Consider the following 25,898-nt stretch of genomic DNA (forward strand, 5'->3'; position numbering starts at 1 on the left):
TCGGCATCACATCTATTGCGTTCAGCCCAACCAAAGACCCCCAGTCCGAACTCTGCCGAACATCGTCCTCCAGCTTCTTCATGGCTTATTATACGCTGTTTCCCTATGAGCTGATGTTTCTATACACAGTCCGGTGATTGCGATGCCGCCTCCAGAATAAGATATGAACCGAATAAAAACTGAGCTTGAGTCCGATCAGGTCCGCACATTCCTTCAATACCTTAGCTCGGTTTGCCGATAGTTATGGGTACCTAAGCTTCACCTCTTCTCTCAGTGTGTTCAACGCTGTGAACGAAGGCTTGTCGGCCGACCGCTCGAGATCAAAGTTGTGGGAGCCTCTGCCGCACCCTTGCACCTGGCGCTCATACATCCATGTCGGCGGTCAGCCTGCGTTGCAACCTGGTCCAATCCGTTTCCGTCCCTGCCTGGCGTGGGCCGATACTGCTAAAGATACCTTGCTTAGTTGTAGAACTACCAAATCTAATCATATGCAGAAATACCTTATCATGAGCGGCTTGTAGTGGTCACGGTTCGGGCTACGGTTAGGACTCCGGCTTACGACTAGGTACTGTAGTTTCTCCAGGCCACTCCAGGCACCTACGAGAAGAGACAAATCAGGAGTGTTGCTTCGCATGCTCGGCATGCTAGGGCATGGTAATGTACGAGTCTGACGACGGGAGTTGTTAGTGGTTGCCAACCTTTTGAGTGCGCACGTCGCTTCCGCGTATGGTTAGACACCCAAGGGCAGACGTTCTACACAGTCTAGAGGTAACACCGCGCTTGGGTCCACTTGGCGGAGGTTCTTGAGCAGCGTGGGTGGTGTGGTGAGCTGGCAGCAAGTTTAATCTTTCGCTTGCTGCACGCCCACAAAGGGCCACAACCCATTCCGCCAACCAAGACTCTTAGTTCTCCCTCCTCCCGCCCTATGTGCCTCCCACGTCAGCTGGGCTCTTCCCGCCAAATCTGATCGTCTCCCAACTCTCTTCACACATCTCCAGGATCAGTGGAAAGCTTGAGAAACCGCCAATTGCTACACTGCGCGACATCATTTTCATTCTAGCATCGACGATCGCCAACGATTTACGATCATCCGATTCGATATCTAGTTAGCGCTTCACCCGACTCGACCTCACATCCCTTGGTACACCGCCTTCCCCCACAACTCGGTAATTAAACCTGCAACGCAGTGGAGGCAAGAATCAGCCTTAACGCACCTCAGCCCTCTCTTCTGCCATCCTCGGGCTAGACTCCGACTACCGAATATTTGCTGCGCCCATTCGGCCTGTTGCTGATTCGAAGGTCGCACACTCCTGATCGCATCGGCGGTTCGCGGTATCGAAGTTACCCCCTCCATATCAGCGTGCGGATCCCGCGCGTTCAAGCTCGGCCTCAATGGCCAGGCCGTTATCACGCTCCCAGGCCGCCGAGCCGTTTCCAATCTTCCACGACTACAATCAGCCAACCCCGATCATCAGCCACGCGCCAATGCCGCCAGCACCAAATGCCGCGCGACAACCGCTCCAGAGCGCTGATGCCAATGTTGTCCTCAACCCACCACGGTCGACCGTCGCGAAGCAGTCGCCCTCGAAGCCAACTATGCGACTAGCCAATCCGGTCCTTGCCGCCCTCAATGCCTCAATTGACAAGACTCTCGGCATGGTGCAAATGATGCCACCGAGCAATGCGCCGCCATCGACGGATTCGCTGGTGAAGAGGCAACCGATCATGTCTCGGTTCAAAACTGTCGCAAAGAAGCCTCAGCAGGAGCCAATCGCGCAACCAATGGGCAAAGACAGCCACCATACGCCGATATATCCGGCCCCGTCACCGGCCCAGTTCAACATCGACCTGGGCAACTTCTATCAGAAGCCCTCTGGGAAGCGCGTTTTGATGGAAGCGGCGCCGATCCAAGAATACAGACCAGCAAAGAAGCAGAAAACCGACGAGTCTCTCTCCGCCCAGGACTCTGCTTACCCGCCAATCATTGACGACGGCACGAAACCAAACCACAGCTACGCCCAGCTGATCGCCATGGCCATTGTCCGGTCGCCGCAACAGCGATTGACGCTGTCGCAAATCTACAAATGGATTACTGACACGTTTGCGTACTACCGAACGAAGGACGATGCAGGGTGGCAGAATAGCATTCGGCATAATCTCAGTCTCAACAAATACTTCGTCAAGCAGGAACGGCCGAAGGATGATCCGGGCAAGGGCAACTACTGGATGATTGAGCCGGGCTGCGAGTGCCTGTTGCTGAAAGAGCGGCCCTCGAGGAAGTCGGAGGTGCCAACTGCGGAGAATATGCCCGTCATGTCAACGCGACTCGAGCCCTCTCAACCGCAGCCGCCTCCGTTGACGCGCATAGCCGAACCGACGTTACCTCCTCAGTTCTCAGTACCTCCGAACATGGTCACCGCCCTACCCCCGCAGCCTTCGCAGCAACCTGCTCCCGCACCGTCCCTGCCCGAGATATCGTCGGACGCCACCATTCCCGCATCCGATGCGGCTACGATCGATGAGGGAGTCAACCTGCCTGACGAGAAGGAGTTACCACATGAACCCGAGTGGTGCTCGCCCGAGCCGCTGCCGCTGCATTCGTCGCCCCCCATTCCGAGGCGGTTGGAGGCTTGCCATAATGGCACCCCGCCCTCTCAACGACAAGTGCAGCCGTCGTCGGTTACAAAATCCCATCGCCGGCGAAGATTTATGTCAATGGACGACAGCGGCTACATCTCGTCTCTGGAATCTTCGGTCATGCGCCCGCAGCAAAACGCCAAGCTTCTCAACTCTGAAGCTGACCGACCGCGTATCAAAAGGGGACGTGCCGAGGAGGAGATCGCCCGTCTCCGCGCCTCCTCCTACGATAGCCCATCCAAAGGACGGTCATACGGCTGCCCTCCGCCATCATCGTCACCAATGCGGCAGACGTCAAGCGCCGGGACTGGGCAAATGCTGCCGCCGCTCACACCTGCAATGAAGCTTAAGGCGCCACCAAAACCCCCACCATCCGTCTCGCCCAGCACCAACCTACGATTACATAGGGAAAGCATTCAGTCGTTGGTCGAGTCGCCGTTCAAGCGCCTGTCTGCGTTACTCCCGGCGGGCGACAATACCGTGCAGCAAACGCCTCTTGGCCTTGATACCGATCTGCTGTGGTACGACCTCGAGCGAGCAAGTCACAACACCCCGACTTTCGACATCTTCGAAGATGGCGCCGATTTCCAGTCCTACTTTGCGTTGACTCCCACAGCGGCCCCCGGGGCCCTGGGCTCTCCGGTTAAACGATCAGCGAGGAAACAACGTTTGGAACGGTCGCAGTCCACGAGCGCGCTAAGTCGGGCTCCGAACTCGGCTCGGAGCTCTTGCAAGTCAAGCTCATTTCTCAAGGTATCGAACCAGGCAATCCACTTGGAGCTCGAGACGCCAAGCAAGGTTTTCGAAGGGCTGCTTTCTTCGCCAAGCAAGGTCTTCCTCGATTTGCAGTCGCCCACCAAAATGCCCCTCGGCAACGAGGAGAACCTGCAGTCATTCCCCGGTGTGTCTCTGGACGACCTGCATACACCGACCTTCCTTGATGAGAACGAGTTCTCCGGCTTCGACATACTTGCCGGTTTCGAGAAGATCGGCTCACACAATGCGCAGGCGTCTCGAGGTACCGTCAGGCCAACCTCTCAAAGCTCCCTCAATCGTTCATACAACACCACGCTCTAAGCCGCTTCCATAGATGCCATGGCTGGGCACATGGGCTTCCATCTTCTACGCCTGCACTTCGTTTTCAGCATTGCATTCGAGAGATGCTCACGACTGTTACGACTGATCAAGACGGAGTATACTGCATCACTTCCTCGTATCTGTCTGATTCGGGCTCAACCACGAAGCTTGTTGGGTCACCTATCACTTTGGCCCATAACTCCGGGCCAAGCGTCTTTTTGCATTTTCTCCCAGGGACACACAGGGCACGATTGCTCGTGCGGCGGCTGGCGTTTTTTCTGGACGTGGTGTTTTACCGGTTTATGAAGGAAGGCATTTGTTACGCTCTCACTGACGATAATGGGGAAATGTCTGGATACGGGGGTTGCAGGTGATATACAACACCACACGGCCGGAAAGGGTGCATAGCGTTGGGATTGGATTGTTAGCGTTCTTGTGTCAAGCGGTGGTGTTCTGTATTGCATTTTCAGATTCGGATCACTTTCAGGGTTTCATGAGCGGGTGGCTCGGCAGCTTTGGTTTGTTGTTGGACTAATTGTTCAGGATAAGGGGGACAGTGGTTTCTTGAGGGAGTTTCCTGAAAATGGCAAATGACCTATGGGCTTTTTTGTACCCTATTTGTCTCTTATTCTTTTCTGCGATCAATATATTTTTGTATGATCGCTCACTCTGGGCTGCAATCCTGTTCCGTGGACTTGCTAGGTGCTCTCTCGATGCCGTCTGGTCTGATCTAGGTCGTACATCCTCATCCTGAACTATTGTACTCCTCTGCAGCCTTTACTCGCTGTCAACCGTGCGCGCCTTCGTCCTTCCATTAAGCTATCTAGACGGATCTCCAAAAGAAGCCAGCCTATCAAACATGCGCAGCCAGAGTAGCCAAAGAATATTCCCAGGTAGTGAATGCCAAAACCCAATGACAAAGTCTAACCCATATTCCGCTGGTAATAGCCCCAAAACGCCATATCCCATACCCGCTTCGCGAGTGTTCCTAGTCACGATTCCCATCCAAGCTTAGACTCCCATCTCCGGAAGGGTATTGAGCCCCATTATTTTACTACACCTCCCTCGTCTTGATCCAAAACAGCCAACCCCAATCCCTTCGCTCGCCCCACGCTTGCGAGCTTTTTTTTTCGACACCATGAGGAACGGGCCCTTCAGGGTACGCGGCGATCCACGCCCCGTACCCGGTCCCACAACGTCCGCAACCAAGCGGCAACGCCAGCAGCAGCAGCGTATAAACCAAGGCACTACCTTCGCAAAGCGCGCCCGGCGACCTGCGCCTAGTAGATGCCCATGCGCGTCACCCACTGGGTAGCGGCCCCGACACCCGTCCTTGCCACAAATCCCAACCCTGGCACAGCGTTCGTTGCCGCCTCATTTTGCTGCTGGTGGTGGCTGCCACTACCACCTGGCCCGCCCACGTTGATCTGGTAGGGGAAGGGATTCGATTCGGAATTCATAATGGGTGGGATGTGGTCTTTGTGGGCGTTGGCGAGGGTGACTGCGTTGAGGATCGTGTTGCGGAGGGTTGTTTCGGAGGCGCGGCGGACTTTGGCGCGTTCTGTGGTATCCGGTTAGCGGACGTGGATATATGGGTAGGGGGCTCAAGAACGAAGGAGGAGGGATACTAAGGAGTGGGGATGAGGAAGTGAAGAATGAAAGAACGTACCGCTTTCTGTTCGAGGATCGGCGACGGTCACCTTGACCGTCCAGCTCTCCCAGCAGACCTCGTCATCACCACGGATGGCGTACCAGGTCTTGCGCCGGCGCTTCTCGAGAAATTGAACCGTTATTTGGCCCCGGCCTCCGCCGCCGGAGCTTGAGGGTGGCGTGGCAGTGCCTGTTAGCCGTGACGGGCCACCTCGGCTGTCGGAAGAAGTGATATTGTGCGATTGGTGCCGCTCGGATTCGAGCTGGCGCACGAGCGCGGCCACGCGCTGGTCAATGAGCGTTTCGATCTCGGCGTCGGGGACGTAAGCTAGCTCGATTCCGAGCACGTCGCGGGTCTGCGGGAGGACGGTGGGGAAGTAGCGAAGAAAGAAGATCGTCTGGAGGATCCCTGGTAGTGGAATTATCAAGTCAGTGTTACTGTGGTGTCATCGAGTTGCAGCCGGTGTGGTTCAGACTGAAGATGCGGTTGGCGTGGTGTGGAGGGGCAATAAACAGCAGAAACCCTGCGCTTTGGCTAAGCTTACCACGGACGACATCATGGACCGAGCTGGGGTCAGCAAATGCCTCAAGTATGAATTCCGGGGGACCCCGCTGATCCATTGTGAGACGTTTTCGGAGTGTTGATAACTTGCGCTGTGCGTGTGTGTATGTAGATGGATGTGGTGAAAGGGGGTCGTTCTATGTATGGAGGGGCGGCGCAAATGACAATTGAGGGGCAGCTGGCCTGGAGCGAAATGAGCTGTGACGTTGCCTTCCTGCGTTGTGGAGTGCCGGACGGAAGCTTGTTGGATGAGCTGGAAACATGGGCCTACGGAAAGGGATGGTCGATTTGTTGCAGAAGTGATGCACTAGCGTACCTACCCAGGTAGGCCGAGCCAATTCATATACCCAGCCAAGAACCCCATCAGTGTATGTACTTGTATGTACGGAATACTAGTGTACAAGTTCGCACCCGCATCTAGACCTCTGAAGGTTACATCATGACCCGTCACTATGATGATGGAAGAGGAGGTGGAGGGGCATGCGAGGGCCCAGACTGGACTGGGATGCCTCTCTTCTCGATGCGGGTCCTATCTCATTCCGCCTGAGAATATGTGATGCATTACAAGATTACACGGTAGCCTTCTTCCAAATGCCGACGCCAACCGCACAGCTCTCAGACATCTTTTTGTCACCGTGACCGTCGAAACGTTGGATGTCCCGTGCAAGAGCGAAGATCGGGCCCTACATACTGTTCAATAGACTGATGGCCTGGAGCAATCTTGGACGAGAAGTGGCAGCCAAAGGTTAGGTTGCATCCGTCACCTCTCTTTTAAGTTTGCGCTGGATCAGCCCTACGAGACCCACCGAGCCGAAGTTGAACAACGGCCTATTGACACTGTTGATAACTTGATCTGGGTGTCCACTGGTCTGGTACCGAAGATTCCAGGTTGTTGTTGCTCAAGAGCGAGTACAGTAGAGTATCGGGGACAACAACCTATGGCTAGTAGTGGCTGCATAAATGGCACCTAGACGCATTACTGTATCTCGTTCTGATATATGGTGTTTGGCTCGGACAGAGCAGTGACTGAGAAGAAGCTGTGTCGGCTACGGCGCTCTGAGCGAGCTGAGCCCTTTCTCACTCTTTTCTAGGAGCACAAGAGGACTTCGATGTCATCGTCCAGCGGCGAGAGCCCTAAGCCTGAGTTGGTTCCACCGACCCAAGAGCACATTGTTGGGGTACGGGTATAGTACCTACGTAGTAGTGGATGATGAGACCATAACGGAGGCAGCACGCCCAGGTATGGATCGTTGTGGGTCCGTACTAACGGTTGAGGAATCTTACGATGCAGTACTTGCCAGCTGATGAGGATTGAAGAACGATTGGACGACGGTGAATTTATACAGATAGGGCATACAATTGACTAACATCGCGTCCCCCCATCTGCACAAGTAGGCTGACTCGAAGGGCGTCCGACGGGGGGAGTTAATTCATCCTTCAAGATTCAGGGTCAGGGTTAAGATCCGCTTCATTCGGGTTCCACACCACCCGGACATGGGTGGCACCGGTGGCAGCCCTATCAGATGCCTGCCGAGCCGAGGTTACGGACGGGACGTGTCTGCAGCAGCGGGCAGGGGCCAAGCAACAATTGGAAGGCTGGGCAGCAGCGGTAAGTTAAATGATATTAAACCCAAGCCAACTTGCAGACGGACTAACTACAGACAAGCACATGCTTCCATTGCAGTAGCCAGAGTTCGATACTGCCGAAAACACCATGCTCGCAGCAACGCGACGATGGTTCAGGCGCAACCGCACACCCATTGCCATCGGCTTGGGCGTTATCGGCGCCGGTTATGTCGCGACAAGCTATGTCCTGGGCAAGCTGCGCGATGCACGCGAGCGCATGAGCAGCGATCGCATCGCCAAGGAGAAGTTTGTGCCAACGGTCTTCACATTGCGCAGGCAGAATTCCCGAGTTGAGCTAACGGCAGCACTCTGCAGTTTGCGTCGCCGCTTCGAGCAGAACCAGGAGGACTGCACCTTCACCGTCCTCGCTCTCCTCCCCACCGCGACCAACAACATCCTCGAGGCTATGGACACGGAGAAGATCTCCCTTGAGATTCAACAGATAAAGGGCTCGGCAGCAGCTAGGACTCGCAGCATCGGGTCCACCAGCCCACCCACCGTGTCCGAGGCAAACGCGACTGACGACGACGGCCGCAGCATCATCACGGTGAGCGCCCAGAGCGAAGCCGGCGTGCACACGACACAGCTCTCGGTGGCAACGCCGCCATCCGCTACGGGCCCGGACAGCGGGACTCTGGGAGGGCCGCAAGGGACACTCTCAACACCGCCAAAGCCACGGAAGACTAAGCGGCAGCTCTGGGGTGACCTGACAATAAGCTGTACGTTACGGGGGCAGGAGGGTATTGTCGCAGTCGCAGGCTAACGCAGAAACTGCTACAGCAATCACAAGAGCATACACACTGCTCTACACTCTCGGCCTTCTTACCATGCTCACCAGAGTACAGCTCAACCTGCTTGGGCGTCGGAGCTACCTCTCCAGCGTCGTCTCTCTTGCGACGGGCGGCGCCCCAGGAACCATCAGCCTCGAGAACAACGACGACGACAGCCCCGAGCAAGCCTACGGCACGGACTTCGACGTCAACCGCAAGTACCTTACCTTCAGCTGGTGGCTGCTCAACCGCGGCTGGGTCGACGTCATGCACCGGGTCGAGCATGCCGTGCGGCAGGTCTTCGGACACCTCAGCCCGCGCGACACGCTGACGCTCGACACCTTCTCCAAGCTCACGTGCGACGTGCGCAGCCTGGTCGAGGGCAACAACTCCGCCTGGCTCCCCTTCCTCCTACCGCCACCGGACATGGAGGAATTCGTCCTCCGCGAGTCGGGTGTCCTCGACTCCGACCCGTCGGGAAACCCAACGGACGCAACAACACCACACACTACAGCCCCTTCATCACCAACCTCGGCCGCCTCCCTTCGTCGCCTGCTGGACGAAACCTCGGACCTGATAGAGTCCCCCGCCTTCTCGCACGTGCTCACCCAGCTCCTCGACGCCGGCTTCTCCCTCCTCCTCGACCAGAAGCTCGTCCAGGGGGTGCTCGACACGCCAGCAGCCGCCAGCCTCGACCCACTGGGCGGCAGCACGCTGAGCAGCAGCCGCGCGGTCCCCCTGCCCAAGGTCCTCAGCGTGCTGGCCCGCCAGGCGCACGCCATCGGCAACGGCATGCCCAACGAATACCTGCAGGCGATGGAGTCGGTGCGCGACCTGGAAGGGTTCGCCGCCGTGGTGTACTCGAGTAACTGGCAGGCCGAGATCGTGGGGGATGATGATGACGTCGCAGGAGGAGGAGGAGGAGGGAGAAGCGAGGGGAAACAGGAGCTGGGCCAGCAGCAACAGCAACAGCGACAGCAGCAGGGTGAAGAGGAGGGGCAGAGACAAAGACAGGGAGGGGACGTGGTGCAGGAGAGTATGGTCATGGTAGATATACCACCGCGTGCTGAGGAAAATAATGATCCCCAGGCAAGTCTGTTTGATAGTGTTTGGGAGAAGGCGAGTGCTGGGAAGTGATAGGCCTCTTGAGGCTGTAACGCATAGGAATGAGTTGATGACTGAAGATATGTACTATTCTTCCATTGACGATCTAGCATGGTTTGTGGTTAATCGGGGACAGACAGCGGGCAGGTTAAGATGGAACGAGTATATATCAAGAACATAACAAAGGTAATCACATGTGGGTAGCAGGTTAGCATAGGCAGAGAGATACAAAGAGTACATGGATGCTGACAGATAAGGGAATTGGCCGACACTTGGAAGTACTTCACAGCGAAGGCTTCGCCAATGGGCCCTCCGCTTGGGGTCTTAGCTAGGCCGCTCAACAAGATGTGCAAAATATGCTTGGTTGTGTGTTCCATGGTTGGCAGTCTTGCCATCGTTGGGTATCTCGATCTTGCCTTGCCTGCTTGCCTGCCTGTTGCCTCCCCGATCCGGCTCTGAATGTGCCTCCGAGAACTGTAGTACCGGCGGCTTCCTCCAGGGCGCTGCTGTGGCAACTTCCAGGTTCTTCCCTCAAAGACACCAGACCAACAGCTCGGCATTATCTCTGCCGATGCCCCTCACCACTGCTGGCGCTCTTATCGCCAGAATTCGCCAGTTGTGGGCTAATTCAGAGGCCCTAACTGCTTCCAAGGCTGAGGGCCATGTCCTACTCGTTTTCCTCGTCTCTCGTGATCGTTCACATAAGCCCCCTAATGAACTGGTCCAGCCCCAGCTCAAACAACTCATTCCTCACGCCGGCCCCGCCCTTGTGTTCGACCGGCGAGAGCGGATTCTTCACCACTGAAATTGTACAACCCCCCCATCATCAGCGATCATTGCCACGAAGACCCACCTCGTCCCCCCTCGGGGGCTCACTGAAGAAGAGGAGCAACATACCGTACTCAACCCAGAGATTGATATATATCTGGTGTAGCACGTTGCGCATGCTCAGCGTCGCCGTGTCGGTCAGCATCACCAGACGCAGGTTGCTCGCCGTCTCGTAGTAATGCAGCTTGTAGTTGGCGGTGCGGTACGCGACGAAGGCATCGTCGTCGCCGCCCAGCTTGCGCACCATGTTGCGCAGCGAAAACACGGTGCCGAAGATCAGCTTCGCATCGTCCGCCGCCGTCTTGGCGGTCGCCGTCGTTCCATTAGCAGCGCTGGTGTGGCTGGGCGGGAGCCAGGACTTGGAGTAGATGCATTCCGCTGGCGTGAGGGGGAATTGCACATTGTAGTTAGTGGTTTGATTGCTTTCAACTTTGAGGTATTCCCCAAGGGAGCTGTGGATGGGGAAGAGAGAGGCGCATACTGTGCCGGTCGAATATGTAGAATGAGTAGACGACCATGGCAGTGATCTGGTGGGGAGGTCCCTGGGGCGAACGAGTTCGCGCCGGGGACGTGAGACTGAGAAAGGAGTGGGATGCAATCGTAGCCCCAACCAGGCCGCGATGTTGGAGTCGGCGCGCACACGTCGGGTCCCTTCAAATCGGATGGGAGTCGCAAAGCTGCCTGCTGATTGACCGGCTATGCGAGCTTCTTGCCATCACCCCTGTCACATGCAAGATGGCCTTGGCAAACTAAGGTATCCGTAGCCTGTTCAACACTTGACACGAACGGCTAAGGAGACTGCCCTCAGTCGATCGAGCGCAGGCCGTTCCATTAGTACCTTGTATCACTAACATAACATGCAGTTGGATATCTGGTCGAGTTGTTGCTTTATTAACCTGCTGCTGTCAACGTACTGTCAGGTTGTTATCTGTTGACCGCAATACACTAGAAAAGCTACCTTACCCGGTTATGCGGTGCAGTCCGTGCGTCTTCCCTGTGAGGCTCCAGACTGGGCCCGGGGCATCGCTGGCGGGGTAGCAGTGGGGTTGAAGGGGGCTCTTCTACTCGTGTACCGCGAGATTGGCGGTTACGGAGTACTAGTACTGGCCCCCCAGACGAGGGATGGAAAGCTTCCGTTGACCAGAGTCTGGACTTGTCGAACATTTCCTGGCATAGCGTCAATCCCCTCGTCAGGAAGGGTTCGGCTGTAGGTACTAGGTGAAATTTCCTCGGGTCTAGCGAGGCGTTCGAAGGTATCGCCCTGCAGATGCCCATGCCAGGACGTTTGCCCGCTCGTTTTGTGGCCATTGGGGAGACGCTAATTCTACTGCTGCCCCGTTCTTTGGCGACTCGGATGTCTGTTCCAGTTGAAACTCAAAGTCTGCTGAGATTTCGACGGTAACAAAGTCCCCATTCTACCCGGCAATAGAACGACGCAAGCGCAACAAAGGGTACCGTACTTTAGCATTGTGACACGGGATAGCATAGCTCGATCGACTCGTGCATCTCATTCCCATCCCCGCGTCGGTAGATTGGGTGACAAGGGTGTCACCGTGAACACCTGCCATACTTATACTTGAAGGCCCAATCTAGGTTACCCCTTCCACAACGCAGACACTTTGTTACTCTCTCTTTTTCAACCCAGCGATGGCCGATGAAGAACATAAACATCCGCAGATCCAGCCCACCTCATTCACCTTGGCGCTGCGTCCGAAAGCAAGCGACAGAGATACAATGACCCCACCAGCGCTCACGGCGTTGCCTCTGGGTTTGGCCTCGCCGGGTATCTCAGTCGAATTCCATGGCGATCCCGACGGCGAGCCGGCTCCGATGTATCCCCAGTAGGTGTAGGTGCATGCTTGTCTCTGAAAGGCTCATTAACACATGACCGCCCAGTTCCGCACCGCCACATGTCCAGAGCTTCCCCAGCCCTCTGAGACACCATCGGAGGACACCCTCGGCTCACCGCGAGATCAAGGTGTGTTGCTGTCGCTCTTTGCCCCGGTCACGGCGAGTGGGTGCTCAGACATCAATCACATTCAGGAAACCCTCAATGCACGGTCAGATTACACCAATGAAGACTCGGAAGGACGGTCGCACCGACGCATCAACCAGTATGTCATCAAGGACGAAATAGGGCGCGGTTCATACGGCGCTGTTCACCTTGCTACTGACCAGTTTGGGAACGAATATGTGCGTCATGCTCTCGTTAAGCATGCAATGTAGACTGTCGCCCGATGATTTGTCACTGACCCTCGTCGCAGGCGGTCAAAGCATTCTCCAAAACACGGCTCCGAAAGCGAGTCCAGTCAGAAATCCTCCGCCATGGGCCAAGGCATTCTCGCCGCTTTCCTCGGGCTGCCGGCTTCGGCGCGCCGGATGCGCCCATCACCGGCTTCTCGGAAGAGCGAACCAAGGAGGCCCAGGACGCCCTCTACCTCATCCGCGAGGAGGTGGCTATCATGAAGAAGCTGAACCACCCCAACCTCGTCCAGCTGATCGAGGTGCTGGACGACCCAGAAGAGGACACTCTGTACATGGTCTTGGAGATGTGCAAAAAGGGGGTCGTTATGAAGGTTGGTCTTGGTGAATCCGCAACCCCCTATCCGGAAGAGACCTGTCGTTACTGGTTCCGCGACCTCATCCTCGGCATCGAATACCGTGAGTGTTCCCCCGCTCGACCTTGCAGGTGGTAGAGATACTTACGCCGCAGATCGCAGTGCACTCGCAAGGGGTTGTCCACCGCGACATCAAGCCGGACAATCTCCTGCTCACCGACGACGATGTCCTCAAGATTGTAGATTTTGGCGTGTCCGAGATGTTTGAAAAGGCCACCAAGGAGATGAGGACAAGCAAGTCGGCCGGCTCGCCGGCATTCCTCCCTCCCGAGCTCTGCGTTGCGAAGCATGGTGATGTATCGGGGAAGGCAGCCGACATCTGGTCCATGGGCGTATCCTTGTATTGCTTCCGCTACGGAAGGATCCCTTTTGAGCGTGAGACCGTCTTCGAGGTGTACGAAGCTATCAGGACCGAGACCCCCAGGTTGCCTCCCGACGAGAACCCGGATTTCATCGACCTGATGGGGAGGCTGCTCGAGAAGGACCCGGAAAGGCGGATTACGATGGCAGAGCTTAGAGTGAGTCCATTTCTGCCGCTCCGAGTATGGTGGATGCGCGAGCAGAAAAAGAAATGCCCTAACTCCTTTTCCTCAGGAACACCCATGGGTGACGAAAAGGGGTACAGACCCCTTACTCAGCGCCGAAGAGAACTGCTCCGACCCGGTGGATCTGCCCAATCCGCTTGAGCTAAACCACGCCTTTACCAGAAAAATGAGCCATCTGATATACGTTGTAGGTTGCCCCCTCACCTAGCTAACGGCCACCTACCGCTGTCCACTGACAATCCCCCAGATGAAAGCGATCTCCAAGTTCAAGTGTCTCCTGAATCGCCGGCCACCCGCCCAGCAGAAGGGCAAAGGCCGCCCCGACGGCACGTCGACAACCGCATCACAATCCCCGCCTCCGGAAGCCAGGCCATCCGCCGAAGAATCCACAGCAGAATTCGCCGCCCGCGTCCTCCGCGAACGCGAAGAATTCTTGGCCAACGGCGGCAGGGCCAGCTTCGACCAGCTTCTCAAATCAGCAGCCGATCCCAGCGCCGCCGCAGGAGCTGTTACTGTTGCTGCTGCTGCTGCTGCCGCTACGGACCAGGCGCAACAACAACAACCCCCTCCCCTCTTGGGCATCGGAACCGGCGGGATAGACGACTTCTCCGGCACCGCCGACCAGGCCCCGGCAGCCGACATCGTCTCCGACTCGCCCACCGTTGTGGACTTCAATGTCTATGACCGGGCGTTTGAGGCTGAGGTGGAGCGGATCAAGCGCAGCACAAGTCGGCGTGCCGGCCGTGCCGGCCGTGGCAAAGTCGCGGGTGGTCCGGGGCCGATTTATCAGACGAGGTTCTGTGGTGGTAGTGGTGGTGGTGGTGGTGGCGGTGGGTATTCTGCTACTACTGTGAATGCTGCTGTGTCGGGTGGTGAGACCGAGAATGTATCGGCGGCGCTGGGGTGGGGTGCCGGTGAGCGCAGCACCCCGAGGAGTCTTGCCGCTGCTGCTGCGGTCGCCGGGCAAGTGGAACAAAGGGGTGGGGGGATGAGGTTGGCAGATTTGGTGGCACAGGCTATGGCTGGGGCCTCCAGGAAAGCTGAGCCCAAAGGTCGTCATGGTGAAGCAGAGGGGCAAGTTACTGTTCCAGGCCGTGAGGCGAACTGAGCAGGTGCTTGATCCATAAGTCGATCTTCCGGATGGGAAGTAGGTATGGCGCTCGGGATGGGGTGGCTGCAAGACGGGCCCCGTGGCTTAATCTCCGTTAACGATACTGTGCGCCGTGACAGCGGCAGGAAAGAAGGGGGTCAAGCTTGGAAATGCATTGTAGAAGCTCCAGCTGAGTTTAAACGGTTAACACATCGAATTGGATGGATACCCAAAAAGAAGGGAGGATAGAATGAGTCTCCCATTTGTTCATGGGCCGTTTACCCCTTAAAAGCTCGCCGAGTGTTCGTGGAACGCTCCCAGGCACCCTTAGCTGAGGTGCAGTGCACTGCCACAACCCCTTACCGAAATCTCGATAAGGTCTTGATTATCGCGCTAGAGTTGCCGACACTGCGGAATCGGGTAGTATGTGTAATGTTAGGTAGAGCACCTTAGCGACTAGACATAAACTCCATGGTGAGTGAGACATCGGTGGTTTCAAGCTCTTGCGATGGCAGCACCTCCCATAACACTGAATACCTATGTATAGACGAATGCCGTTTGTACAGTCTTGCATTGTTGTTTTGATTCGCCCAGATGTCTGCCACAGTAGCCACGGCCTTGGCGAAAGCTTGTTCAAGTTAGCGAAAAGCTGAGGCTGCTAGCTTAAATAAACAGTAAAATAACTGCCTGCATTTGAGGTTGCCAGCTGCCTTGTGAAACCATAGCTAGATGTCAAGCTTGATTTCCGCAGACGTCGGTTTGGGTGGGGAGCCGCCCCTGTGGCGTACCCAGAGTGAAAATGCGCTGTGTAACACACGCATACTGTATGCAGTCTACAACATCACACGCACCATGTGCAAGTTGGTGCAAGGCGTTAAGCTGATGTGCATGGCATCACCCTGGAAATTATCGTCGAGTTCTCAGCGAATGTCTCGACCACGTGTGGACGATTCCGTCTGCCAACCGAGAGAATCAGGGCCCGAGACAAGGGTCGGAGATGCAGGGCATTCGGCCCTCCGGACGCTCACCGCAATCTGTTTCCGGGAGACTGAGACAGGGCGTACCTATTCCATTAATATGTGGCTGAACTGGGCATGGAACCGTACCGGGTATCATGGACTTCAGAGATTGCCCGGCATCGGGCTCAAAATTTGAAGGCCAAGTTTGGAGCTGCGGTGAAACAGGCCGCTACGGTTATCTGGCGGTCTCCGGCGCTGGGCAGGGCAGGGTCACGACCAGCGCCAGGCCGACCTACTCCAGAAAGCGTCTGGCGAAAGAAAACACGGCGGGTTTTCGTCCAAGGAACACAGACACGAAGGCGGTCGTTATGCGGACAACGACTCTACCTTTCGGCACCAGACAGCCGGAGATCTTGGAGGTTGAGCCGGTTTGCAAGACATTGCCAAGACTGTCGACATTGTCTCAATCAACCCGGATATCAATAGGCGGTGATGGGCAACGGAAGCGGCTCCGAGGGCTGTATGCACGCTACCATATCATGACAATTACGTTTCCCGCACGACCTCAGTGGTAGCGCTCCGCGACCTGACCAATGATCACCCGCCGGAATTTGCGTCAAGATGCTGACGATTGCTGAGTGAGGAACATTGCACCAAAACCCAGGTGAATTGGGAAAGCAATCCGGAGAAGCACGGCGGCGGAGAAGATGAAGACCAGAAAATGCCTCATACAGGAGAGCTGGCGCGGAAGAGTGCACAACAATCGAGTGGTGGCGGTCTGCTGCAAGACACTGCCCATATCTGCTGGTGTGCACGCAGGGCTTGCCGTAGCGTGCAGCGTGAGCAGGGAGCTCTAATAAGGGTTTGGCCGGGCGCCGCGAGGACGCATATGCAATGCAAATTGCAGCATGGGTGCTCCGTATGCTGGGACAGGACGAGGGGGGTTGGTGTGTGGTGACCCAGGAAGTCAGTCATTGGCAGAGGAGGCTGAAACTGATCCATGGATATCGGTCCAGTTGATGTAGTTCGGAGCAGTCCTGAGCCGTCCAGCGGTCAGCATGTGACACTAACGCGGTCTTTGCGAGGGTGATTCAATGACGCGCGAGGGACGCCGACTCTTGGGATTGGATTGGAACGCCAGGAGGAGAAATGAGAGGAAAGAAAAAGTGGCCATATGCGCGGCATCTCGCCGGCCGTCAATTCTCCGGCGCGCGCAGATTCCATCCTTCGGCCCTGTCTCCGTCAAGCTCCCCGCAACGAAAGCCGGGAGGCCGCCAAAGCACCCGGCACCGGGAGATGCGAAGATGGAGTCAGGTGGAGAGGTAAGCTACTGCCAAGACTGATGGAGAGGTCCTGAAGTGGATACAATCGTCTGCTAGAGAACGTCCGTTTGCCAAGGTCACGTCCAGCCCTGTGTCGCGCCGTTTAATAAGAGGTATGTGTTGGCTTCTATGTCGTCCGCATGCTCGTCTTGCATAAGAAAACGGGGGATGTTGTCACCCGGGCTGAAGGTGTCCAGTTGCGAGGGGTTGTTACACTTTAGACGGGTATTGCGACGTTAAATAAGGTACGCATGCCTGGTATGTAAGTACACACTACGGATACTCGGTATTTGGCGATCCACAAGTTCTTATGCCACTGGACGAACGCATATGGAACGCCGAAGAGGAACGGAGCATGGCCGTGTATTTGTGATCAGCTCCAGATCCTCATGGACTTGAAAGATTAGTTTCAGGAAAAAGAAGAAGCCGCGGTGCGGCCCTGGAATCGCCTACCTACCGGTAGGTAGGTATTTCGACTACGAAACAAAAGTTGCAGGCCATATCGGCGGGCGAAAGCAGCTGGCAGTACTCCGTAATAAGCGGCAGTAAGGGAGATCACCTCCAGGGTTTGGGTCCACCGACCGTTCGCTTCGGCTCTGACATGGGCTTGGCCATTGCAGACGTAACCGCATGCAGCAACAGTCTGGGATTGCATCCTTTCTGCTAACCAATGTTAGCTATGAAGTGAACAAGATGCGGTCAAGCAGCTGTGTAACCCGGACTGCAGCGTCAGTGCATTGTGTGGCGAAATCGGCCTGTCAGGGCCCTGTCACTTGCGTCTTGCGGTTCTACATGTATAAGGTCTCGGGAAGGTCCACAGTGTGTACAGTGTGCTCTAACCGTGAACCGCGATTATGTAGTGTATCCGTATGTATCCGTACTCTGGAAAACTGAATCCCTGACGTCTACCGCTCCACAGCAACCTCGAGCTGAGGAGGGCGCAACTATATCAGAGGCTCAAATACGTACCTAACGTGACTCGCACGTTGGCTTTGCGACGCAGAGGACAGCAATCCAGCTGCCGGTCGTTCTCGGACTGATCTTCCAATACATAAAGCTCTCTGGTTGTTGCTCCCAAGCTGCGGACCGTATCGTTCTTTCAATCCCCACTGCCTCGGACCATTCACCAGCACAGGCCTTCCAGGACGGCCGCCACTGTCCCGGCTAACGACTACACTACGTAGTCCCTTTATTATTAAAGCTGTACCGACACTTTCCAGCCCTCCTTTCCAGCGCGCCCGCTAGGTGGGTCCATCCACTGTGTTAGGGCCGTGCCCGTTTCCAGGTTGCCGACCTCACCAGCCTACCTACTCACCACTCGGTATCCACCACCGCCATCTCCGTCATCCCCATAATTCCATTCGCAATCACCCGACAGCTTTTGCCCCCATTTCAAGTTGCCTGAGAGTGGTCCAGCACCTTTCAAGGCAAGAACACTCTTGACACCCTTGGCTATTAAACCTACCAAACCACAGCCAGCTAAACGATTCCACCAGTCGATCAGTCAACAGCTGCACATCCTGAAGTCATCCTCAATAACCCGCTTCTTTTTCTAACGCTTCCTTTTACACCATGTCGAACCTCGGCTTGCCCGCGCAGTCATCTGCCCTTGACTGCCTCTATTAACAATCACCGACTGTCCTCTGCTCGCGTCTGGAGGCATACCACGGACAAAACTCGACAGACTAAAAGCCAAGACCACGAAGAGTCGAAGGCCTACGTCTACCTTTCCGACAAGTTACCTACTGTGAACCTAGGAACAACATCCATCCGCCTCAAACCTAGCAGCTCACCAACTCCACCCCTCTGCACCCCACTTCTTTCACTATCGACTTTGGATTTTCTCACACCTACGGATACATTTTCAACCAAATTTCTCTCCGTCTACAGAGAGAGCAGAAGATCTCGCGCACACGACGACTGCTGGTTTGTCACCGCCAGCTCAACGCGACACCGGGCTCTGCCCACTCATCCCAGGCGTTGCTCGCCGCCAAGATCGCTGACGCTTGCATAAGCGCAGTGATTGAAGCCCACATCTTGCCTTGCAGCGCCTTGCATCGCTCACCCAGTGATCGGCCCCTGCATCACCACTTCTAATTGTCAGATAGCCCCTCGTGGCAACATCATACGACTCCTGGAAAACCACGCTCTCTTTGCGTACCATCATGGCCGCCTCCAGTAACTCCGTGGCGTCTGCCTCGCCGCGCTCATCACAGCCGCCGTCGGTCAAATCCATCGAGGTTTCAAAGTCGCCAAAACTGAACGGCCAAAATGGACAGACGGTCACACCAAATAATGGTGCCATCGAACAGCCCCTCAAACCCGCCGATAAGGCTTCTATGAAGGACCGGTTAACACGCATGTTTTCTGCCAAGGACGTCTCCCAGCGCGCTGCAGTGGCTGAGACAAACGACAACGCCGCCCAGGCCAGGAAACCCCAGAATGGGGTTTCAAGCACGGCGTCGCCATCTCCCAGCAAGGTGGCAAACGGGAAAGACGTCAATCTCCAACGTTTTGCCCCCAACCAGGACGTCCAAGGCGGTCACGAACACCACCTGAAGTCCAGCCGCCGGCAAGAGAAGTTATCGGACATGATCAAAGCCTTGCTTGGCAGGAAACCAGACCAGCAAGCGCCCGACAATGATCTCTCCTTGGTGTCGAACTGGGTAGACAACCTGAGGAAAGAGAAAGACCACCTAGCGTCGGACAAGAGGATCAACCCCAACCAGTCGGCAACTCTGGTGGAGAAGTACGGCAAGTGCCAGGAAATTGTGGGGCGGGGTGCCTTCGGGATTGTGAGGATCTCTCACAAGAAGCTGGACAATGGCTTGGGCGAGAGACTGTTTGCCGTCAAAGAGTTCCGTCGGCGGCCCGAAGAGACTGAAAAGAAGTACAGCAAGCGGCTGACCGCCGAGTTCTGCATCTCATCGTCGCTCCGGCACCCCAACGTCATTCACACCCTCGATTTGCTCAAGGACTCCAAGGGGGACTACTGTGAGGTCATGGAGTTTTGCGCGGGCGGCGACCTGTACACGCTCATCCTGTCAGCCGGCAAGCTTGAGGTGCAAGAAGCGGACTGTTTCTTCAAGCAGATGATGCGCGGTGTCGAGTATATGCACGAGATGGGCGTTGCCCACCGCGATCTGAAGCCGGAGAACCTCCTCCTGACGACCCGTGGCGCACTGAAGATCACCGACTTCGGCAATGGCGAGTGCTTCCGCATGGCTTGGGAGAATGACGCCCACATGGTATCGGGCTTATGTGGCTCGGCCCCGTACATCGCTCCCGAGGAGTATACTGCTAAGGAGTTCGATGCTCGCGCCGTCGATGTCTGGGCCTGTGGTGTCATTTATATGGCAATGCGGAGCGGCCGTCATCTGTGGCGTGTCGCCAAAAGGGACGAGGATGAGTTCTATAACCGTTACCTCGAGGGCCGCAAGGACGAAGAGGGTTACGCCCCAATCGAGCAGCTGCATAGGGTACGTGGCAGATTCAGCTGGCTTTGGCCGAGCGCCCGTCATGTTGTTGTTGTTGACACCCCGCACCAGGCTCGCTGCCGGAACGTAATTTATTCTATCCTAGATCCCAACCCCACGCGGAGAATTACCGCATCGCAGGTTCTGAAGTCCGAGTGGGGCCGCGAAATCCAGCTCTGCAAGGCCGGCGAAGAGGGCCTCTAACTCATGCCCCGTCAGGTGGGATGGTCAGTGTGAACCCAGACTCGTCAGGCGCAAGCACCATCACCGCACCATCCGACGGACGGAACATCGTGAACAGTGTTTAACGTTGCAGGTTAAACAGCGCATTACTTACTAACTCTTCGATCCTAGCCAAGGTTGGCTAGAATCTCATGCTTGCTTACCGCCGGTTGTCGATACCTTCATGATATCCGCGAGCACGCTACAACAACAGCATTACTACGGCAGAGGCGATGATGGTTTACTGAACTCATGGCAGTGGATGTCTTGATCCTGCCCAGCATCGGAGTTTGGAGCTTGTGGGTTCTTGTTCTTATTACTTGTCTGGGCGGTGTTCTGTGTGCTTTTTGTTTCCCCTCCCATGTTTAGCTGTTCTGCCTTTCAGGGGTGTCTTTGAGGGGGTAGGCAGTCTGCCTTTTGTAGCGCTTTGGGTGGCCTAAATAAACCTGATAATTTCAAAGCATTCCCTTCCCTAGCAGTCAATCTGGTCAAGATGGTTCCGGTTCGGTGGCTCCTCGGCTGCATTCACATTGGTTGCGGGTAGACGGCGAGGCAATCCGGCAGTCGGGATGGGTGAGGGCGTCACTGGGAGGCTTTTGTCGACGTTCCGGGAGCGGAGATCACATTGGTCTTCTTCCCTTCTTCCTGTACCGTACCTTTTTCGCTTCGCCTCAGTATTCTTTTATTAACGTTACCATGAATATTTAACTCTTTAAAGCGGACCAGTTTTGGTCCAGCTAGACTAGTCAATCTGATGTGCCAAAAGCTCAGGTTCTTGTTCCTCCTTAGTCTTTGTATCGAGTCATTGATGACAGGCTTCTCGAATAGACGTCTTTCTTGAACCGTTTCCCTGGTACCTAATAGTATGAAGCTTGCCAGGGGGTGCTTTTGCTGGCCCCGTAGGGTTTGCTATTTCTCGCTCTCAAATAGACGACCTAGAAGCAACATATACGTAGCACATGGAAGGTAGACCATGGAAGATGCTGCAGGTCTTCAGCTGCAGCGGACGTTTCACACGAGGTAAGTGAAGCAGAAGAAACCAGATACATCACATGTCTTGGGTAAGGTACGTTAGTGTGCTCTACATCATGATCCAGACCGCAGCAAGTTCAACCCGAGTCCTCGGCAAGTACACATATCATGTCGTCGTTGATCGGCCCGTGGCATAGAAACAACACAACACTACCTACACTCATCCCCTGGATCCACCAAGAGACCTTCCACATTTAGCCAAGCATGTTCATTGTCGATTGAGGAGTCAGGTTGGGGCTATAGAACAGCCGGAAAGGAGGTGATTATTTTGGACCCATCTCGGGCTTCCAACGCATACTTAGTTAGGTACCGTCCGTTCCCTATATATAGGCACTTGAGCTACTTACCATAACCGCCTTTGCAGCGTTTCCCAAAGCCATAACGGACCAGGTCCAGAATCGATGGAAAGAAAGGACTACACATGACTGAAAGAAATGGAGCAAAATGAGAGCATCATGGTTGTCCCTTTTGAGATCGCTGATTACATCACCGTGTCCCAAACATACCAAGCTGGAGGAAACGAGAACATCCGAGAAATACAGAGCCTGTATAGCTCTCTCTTGTCTCCCAGCTATTGATATCCTGGGATTCATATAAAGCTGAGAATCGACAGTGTCCAGCAACAAAGGAGGAGTGACATGAAAGCAGGGAGAGCGAGAGTTGAGAGGATGAGGTAGGTTAGATAAAGGCATCAACATCCACAGGAAAAAGTGGCTCTCAAACATCCACGCGAGACATCAACAGACACGTATGCCCTTACGCCAGCCGACATAACCCCATCATATTATAACCAAGGAGAAGATTCCACAAGGCCCCCTCCTATTCCCTCCCTCCACCCGCACATCAAGCCAACACCCATCCCTAGCCCATAAGTTCCGACCTCAATCTCGGACAGCAGCAACGCATGAACCCGTGGATCCGAAACCGACATCAACATCACCTCTAGAATTCCTCCAACACCAAGCCTTCCACAGCCGACAAGAGCAAGATCCAGTAACTAGCTCGAGGGACGAGGGGGTGGGCGGGAGGAGAGGGAGATCAAGGTCATGAATGGAAAAGATCCCAGGCCCGGGAGCACAAAGCCAGGAACTCCTCCTTCTTCGCCTCGATCGTGTCGGGGCTGTCACGTCCCTCGCCGAACGGGCCCCTCCTCGCGCCCATCGACGAGAACGGCATCGGCGCTGCCGGAGCCGGCCGTGCCCCGTTACCCAGCGGCGGACTGCCGCCTTCCTCGTACTGGTCGCGCCTCCGCTTCATGGAGCTGGTGGGAGCCGCAGCAGTAGCCGTGGGTGGTGCGGCGGTTGGGGCGGCCGGGCCTGGTGGCGGTGGCGGTCTGCTATGGTTATGGCCTTGGTTGCCGTGGGGATGTTGATGGTGATGGTGATGGTGTGAGGCTTGGTCGCGCGCGTGTGGATGCGGAGGGGACGGCGGAGTTGGGGGCTGGTGGCCGCCGTACCGTACTAGCTTTGGGAGAAGCTCTGGCCGGCCGCCGGCCAGCTCAACCTGGGCTTCCTCGGCCGACTTGTACTCCCTGGAACGGGTTTGCTGTGGTGGCGGAGGCGGGGGGTGGTGTGGGGATGGAAGGGGGCCTCGGTTCTGGTTCTGGTTGGCAAACAACGCGTGGCCGCTGGAGTCAGGGTGACCGGAGAGATTCTGCCCGAAGACGTCGGCAATTGGCGGGAGCCGGTTGTTTGTCTGGGTGGCGGGCACGTGGTGGATGTGCGACGTGCTGGCCAGGTTCGAGGGTTGGTTGGTAATGTGCCGCGTCAGTGGGTGTGGGTTGTGCCTCCCAGTGAATGACTGGCCGAGCGGTGCGGACTGGATAACCCTCTCGGTTGCGAACTGCTGGGGCGACGGCGCAACGATGCTCAGACCTGGCGGCGCACCGCGCTTGCGCGCAAGGCCCGGTGTCTTGGCAGCGAAGTGGCTTCCGTTGCTATCCTTCTCCGAGCCGTCTCCCATCTTCGCCGACTGCTGTTGCAACCTCGCCTCGATGATTTGTCTCTGGTGCTCCCGGACACTCATGCTGCGGTTCAGCTGCTCCTGCTCCGTGGCGTCCTTGGGAACGAAGCCTGGTGATAGGCAGGCGATGCCAACCTCTTGAATGCCCAGTGCACCCTCTCGCGCGGTCAGGGGCCGCCCAGTGGCGGGAGACACAATACTCGTGTTCCTGGAGAGGTCCAGCTTTTTCGGTCGGTGTCTGGCGGTGGGCAGACCCGGGGAGCCGGGCTCCTTTTTCACAATGATTTTTGGCCTTTCGCCATTCCTAGATCTGTGCAACGATGGACCCAAGTTAGCAAAAGGTCGATGAGGCGAACGGGATCAAATCTTCAGAGGTGCCTGGGCTTGCTTACGCGCTTGGGGGGACGATTTCTGCGAGTTCACCGCCGCACCAGCCGCCCTTGGGCTGCCACTCCCGGACCGTGGTGGTTGTGCTGCAGACGCATTACTTGGCGCTGCATTTGCTGGCGGAGGAGGCGGAGGAGCAGCTACTGTCCTCTGCGCAGCCGGGGAAGTCGTGGTAGAAGGAAGGTCAGAGCCATACGACGACGGCCTATCATGGGGACCCGGAGACGGGGCCATTGCAACTGCTGTGCTCATGTTGTCGGTTTGTAGTCGTGGTCGCGCTAGTGCGCTGGGAAGAGTTCCGATGAAGAACCCCGTGGGTAAGGCCGGAGGGTTTCCAGAGCACACCGGGAATTTGGATGAAGCAGAAGCGCCTCAAGATAAGGATTGGGCGGAGGAAGCGACGCTGCGGCGGGAGGTGGCTGGGTGTTGGCCCGAAAACTAAGATCCTCTGTGCTTCTTTTCCTTCATCCAGTGCGAGACTATTAAAGGGACTGCTGATGAATTCGAATCCAGGCGGAAGGAAAAAAAGGAAAAGAGGCGGAAATGGAAACCTAGAACCGATGGCACGGCTAGGCCGCTCGAGGCCGAAGCGATCTGCGATCTGCTGTGATTAATTGTGTGATTATCGAGCAGGCCCGGAACAATAATTCGAGCTGCTGGTCGTTCCGGCCCGGGCGCTTCGAAACACTCTCGGGCTGGTGTCACAGTGTGAAGGGCGCACCTTCCCCTTTTCGGCCACTCAGTGGAGGTCGTAAGCCGAAATCTGCAAGCTCCTGCGTTTCGTGTAGGGCTTGGAGCGCGCTTGTTGCAATCGCCGAGTCGTCGTCGTGGCGAGTTGGCTGCGAAGCACAAACGGACTTATTATTGAAATGTCTCCTTTGATCCCTCGCCGATATTATTATCTTCCTTTTCCCTCGTCTCAATCCAGGAATGTCTTTCAGCGCCGCGGTTGTTTGGCCGGGGTTGGTGGTACGGACTAGAGACCAGGGTAGGCCAAGTCCACTATCAAGCAGTGTTCGGATGTGCGTGCCGAGGACTGGATGAGCGACAGGATTAACGTTAAATCCAGCCACGCCGGTAGTGGAATACAGATGTAAAAGGAGAAAACCGTCCAAACCCCGCGGGGCTTGGAGGGCGGGCTGGAGGGATTAAAACGAAAGACGTCGATAAGCCTAGGGCGGCAGGGCCAGGGGCTGCGTCAGGAAGGCGATGCCCCGGGGTGAAATACCTACCTACCGCGGATGAGGGGCTCTGTGAGACGGTGGCGGGAGCCTTATTTTAAGGGGGCACATAATAATCATGCCCGACGACGGGACACCTAATCCCGGCATCTGTGGCTCTGTACGGTGGTTTTTGTTTACGAAAGGGGACGAACCAGTCCCTCCCAAAACTCCTACGGAAAGAGGGTGCGGCAAGTTGCGCGTGAGAATCACTGTTGAGAATCCGCACATGTGGTCCTTGAGGTATCAGGCAGGTTGGAGCGTGCCTTTCCGCTGGCTCTAGTGTTTGAGATTTGCGGCCGTGGAGCCCTGAGTGGAGCTTGGGCCGCAGCTAGTCCCTGTAACATATTCGTAGCCCCCCTTGTTGATGAGATCGTGTCCCCGTGATTGTCGATGGTTTGGTGGCCGCCTTGCGACCGGCTGCCTGCGGTGCCCAGGGGCGCTGTCGAGCTCAAACGGGCCACTGGAATCCCGATGTTTGCCTCGATCCTCCAGAAGGGGTTGCAAGTTCGGAGGGAGTGCCTTAGTTAAACCCTCACGTCGTTTTAGATTGAGAGTGCTTGCTCCTGTTATTGGTAGAACCGCGAGTGCACCGTTTCTTGACCCCTGCTCGCCCAGACTTCCATCTGCAGAGCACTTCGCATCCGCCAGCCGCGACAGCGCCGCCTGAAACTCGTCTGTGCTGCGAGGAGGGGCGCAGAGTCCCATAATGGAGACGGAGACAGGGGTCTAGTTTGCTTTGACAGCGGAGGTGGGTCACCACGCGGCGCCGGTAAGGTCTCCAGAAATTGAATGCCTCATTGCCATGGAC

At 56.1% G+C, this 25,898-nt stretch overlaps 7 protein-coding genes across 7 annotated transcripts; 4 read left to right on the forward strand and 3 right to left on the reverse strand.

Annotated features, from left to right (window-relative positions):
- The first annotated feature begins 1,231 nt into the window (after positions 1–1,231).
- Positions 1,232–4,006, forward strand: B0T15DRAFT_306895 (uncharacterized protein). Its single transcript, XM_062863878.1, has one exon. It carries the CDS (start codon positions 1,393–1,395, stop codon positions 3,712–3,714), a length of 2,322 nt encoding a protein of 773 aa, XP_062718253.1. The 5' UTR covers positions 1,232–1,392; the 3' UTR covers positions 3,715–4,006.
- Positions 4,007–4,994: 988 nt separating this feature from the next.
- B0T15DRAFT_514508 (uncharacterized protein) lies at positions 4,995–5,985 on the reverse strand (the record flags this gene model as incomplete). Its single annotated transcript, XM_062868127.1, has 3 exons — positions 4,995–5,275; positions 5,384–5,773; positions 5,910–5,985. 3 exons carry the CDS (start codon positions 5,983–5,985, stop codon positions 4,995–4,997), a joined length of 747 nt encoding a protein of 248 aa, XP_062718254.1.
- A 1,655-nt stretch (positions 5,986–7,640) lies between these two features.
- Positions 7,641–9,459, forward strand: B0T15DRAFT_403089 (Peroxin-3; the record flags this gene model as incomplete). Its single annotated transcript, XM_062865188.1, has 3 exons — positions 7,641–7,798; positions 7,868–8,271; positions 8,333–9,459. 3 exons carry the CDS (start codon positions 7,641–7,643, stop codon positions 9,457–9,459), a joined length of 1,689 nt encoding a protein of 562 aa, XP_062718255.1.
- Positions 9,460–10,095: 636 nt separating this feature from the next.
- B0T15DRAFT_306910 (Longin-like domain-containing protein) lies at positions 10,096–11,099 on the reverse strand. The gene is made up of 3 exons (XM_062863879.1): positions 10,736–11,099; positions 10,324–10,632; positions 10,096–10,227 (listed from the first exon to the last, which is right to left on the reverse strand). The coding sequence occupies exons 1-3, from the start codon at positions 10,770–10,772 to the stop codon at positions 10,124–10,126; spliced, it is 450 nt and encodes a 149-aa protein (XP_062718256.1). The 5' UTR covers positions 10,773–11,099; the 3' UTR covers positions 10,096–10,123.
- Positions 11,100–11,901: 802 nt separating this feature from the next.
- B0T15DRAFT_403238 (kinase-like domain-containing protein) lies at positions 11,902–14,525 on the forward strand (the record flags this gene model as incomplete). The annotated part of the gene is made up of 7 exons (XM_062865196.1): positions 11,902–12,095; positions 12,151–12,232; positions 12,298–12,447; positions 12,519–12,915; positions 12,975–13,390; positions 13,467–13,604; positions 13,665–14,525. The coding sequence occupies 7 exons, from the start codon at positions 11,902–11,904 to the stop codon at positions 14,523–14,525; spliced, it is 2,238 nt and encodes a 745-aa protein (XP_062718257.1).
- Positions 14,526–18,953: 4,428 nt separating this feature from the next.
- B0T15DRAFT_496942 (kinase domain-containing protein) lies at positions 18,954–20,468 on the forward strand (the record flags this gene model as incomplete). The annotated part of the gene is made up of 2 exons (XM_062867226.1): positions 18,954–20,267; positions 20,337–20,468. 2 exons carry the CDS (start codon positions 18,954–18,956, stop codon positions 20,466–20,468), a joined length of 1,446 nt encoding a protein of 481 aa, XP_062718258.1.
- Positions 20,469–22,402: 1,934 nt separating this feature from the next.
- Positions 22,403–24,119, reverse strand: B0T15DRAFT_562310 (uncharacterized protein; the record flags this gene model as incomplete). The annotated part of the gene is made up of 2 exons (XM_062870573.1): positions 22,403–23,790; positions 23,887–24,119. The coding sequence occupies 2 exons, from the start codon at positions 24,117–24,119 to the stop codon at positions 22,563–22,565; spliced, it is 1,461 nt and encodes a 486-aa protein (XP_062718259.1). The 3' UTR covers positions 22,403–22,562.
- Between the last annotated feature and the right edge of the window lie 1,779 nt (positions 24,120–25,898).

Source organism: Chaetomium strumarium (genome assembly GCF_033439665.1).
Source record: "Chaetomium strumarium strain CBS 333.67 chromosome Unknown B0T15scaffold_7, whole genome shotgun sequence".
Taxonomy (NCBI): domain Eukaryota; kingdom Fungi; phylum Ascomycota; class Sordariomycetes; order Sordariales; family Chaetomiaceae; genus Chaetomium; species Chaetomium strumarium.

Bases quoted from the DNA above. Each gene is read 5' to 3' on its own strand.
- B0T15DRAFT_306895 (XM_062863878.1), top strand. From the start codon at position 1,393: ATGGCCAGGCCGTTATCACGCTCCCAGGCCGCCGAGCCGTTTCCAATC.
- B0T15DRAFT_306910 (XM_062863879.1), bottom strand. From the start codon at position 10,772: ATGGTCGTCTACTCATTCTACATATTCGACCGGCACA. The intron at 10,633-10,735 runs GTATGCGCCTCT...CCCTCACGCCAG, and splicing joins CTACATATTCGACCGGCACA to CGGAATGCATCTACTCCAAG. The intron at 10,228-10,323 runs GTATGTTGCTCC...GTACAATTTCAG, and splicing joins CAATCTCTGGGTTGAGTACG to TGGTGAAGAATCCGCTCTCG.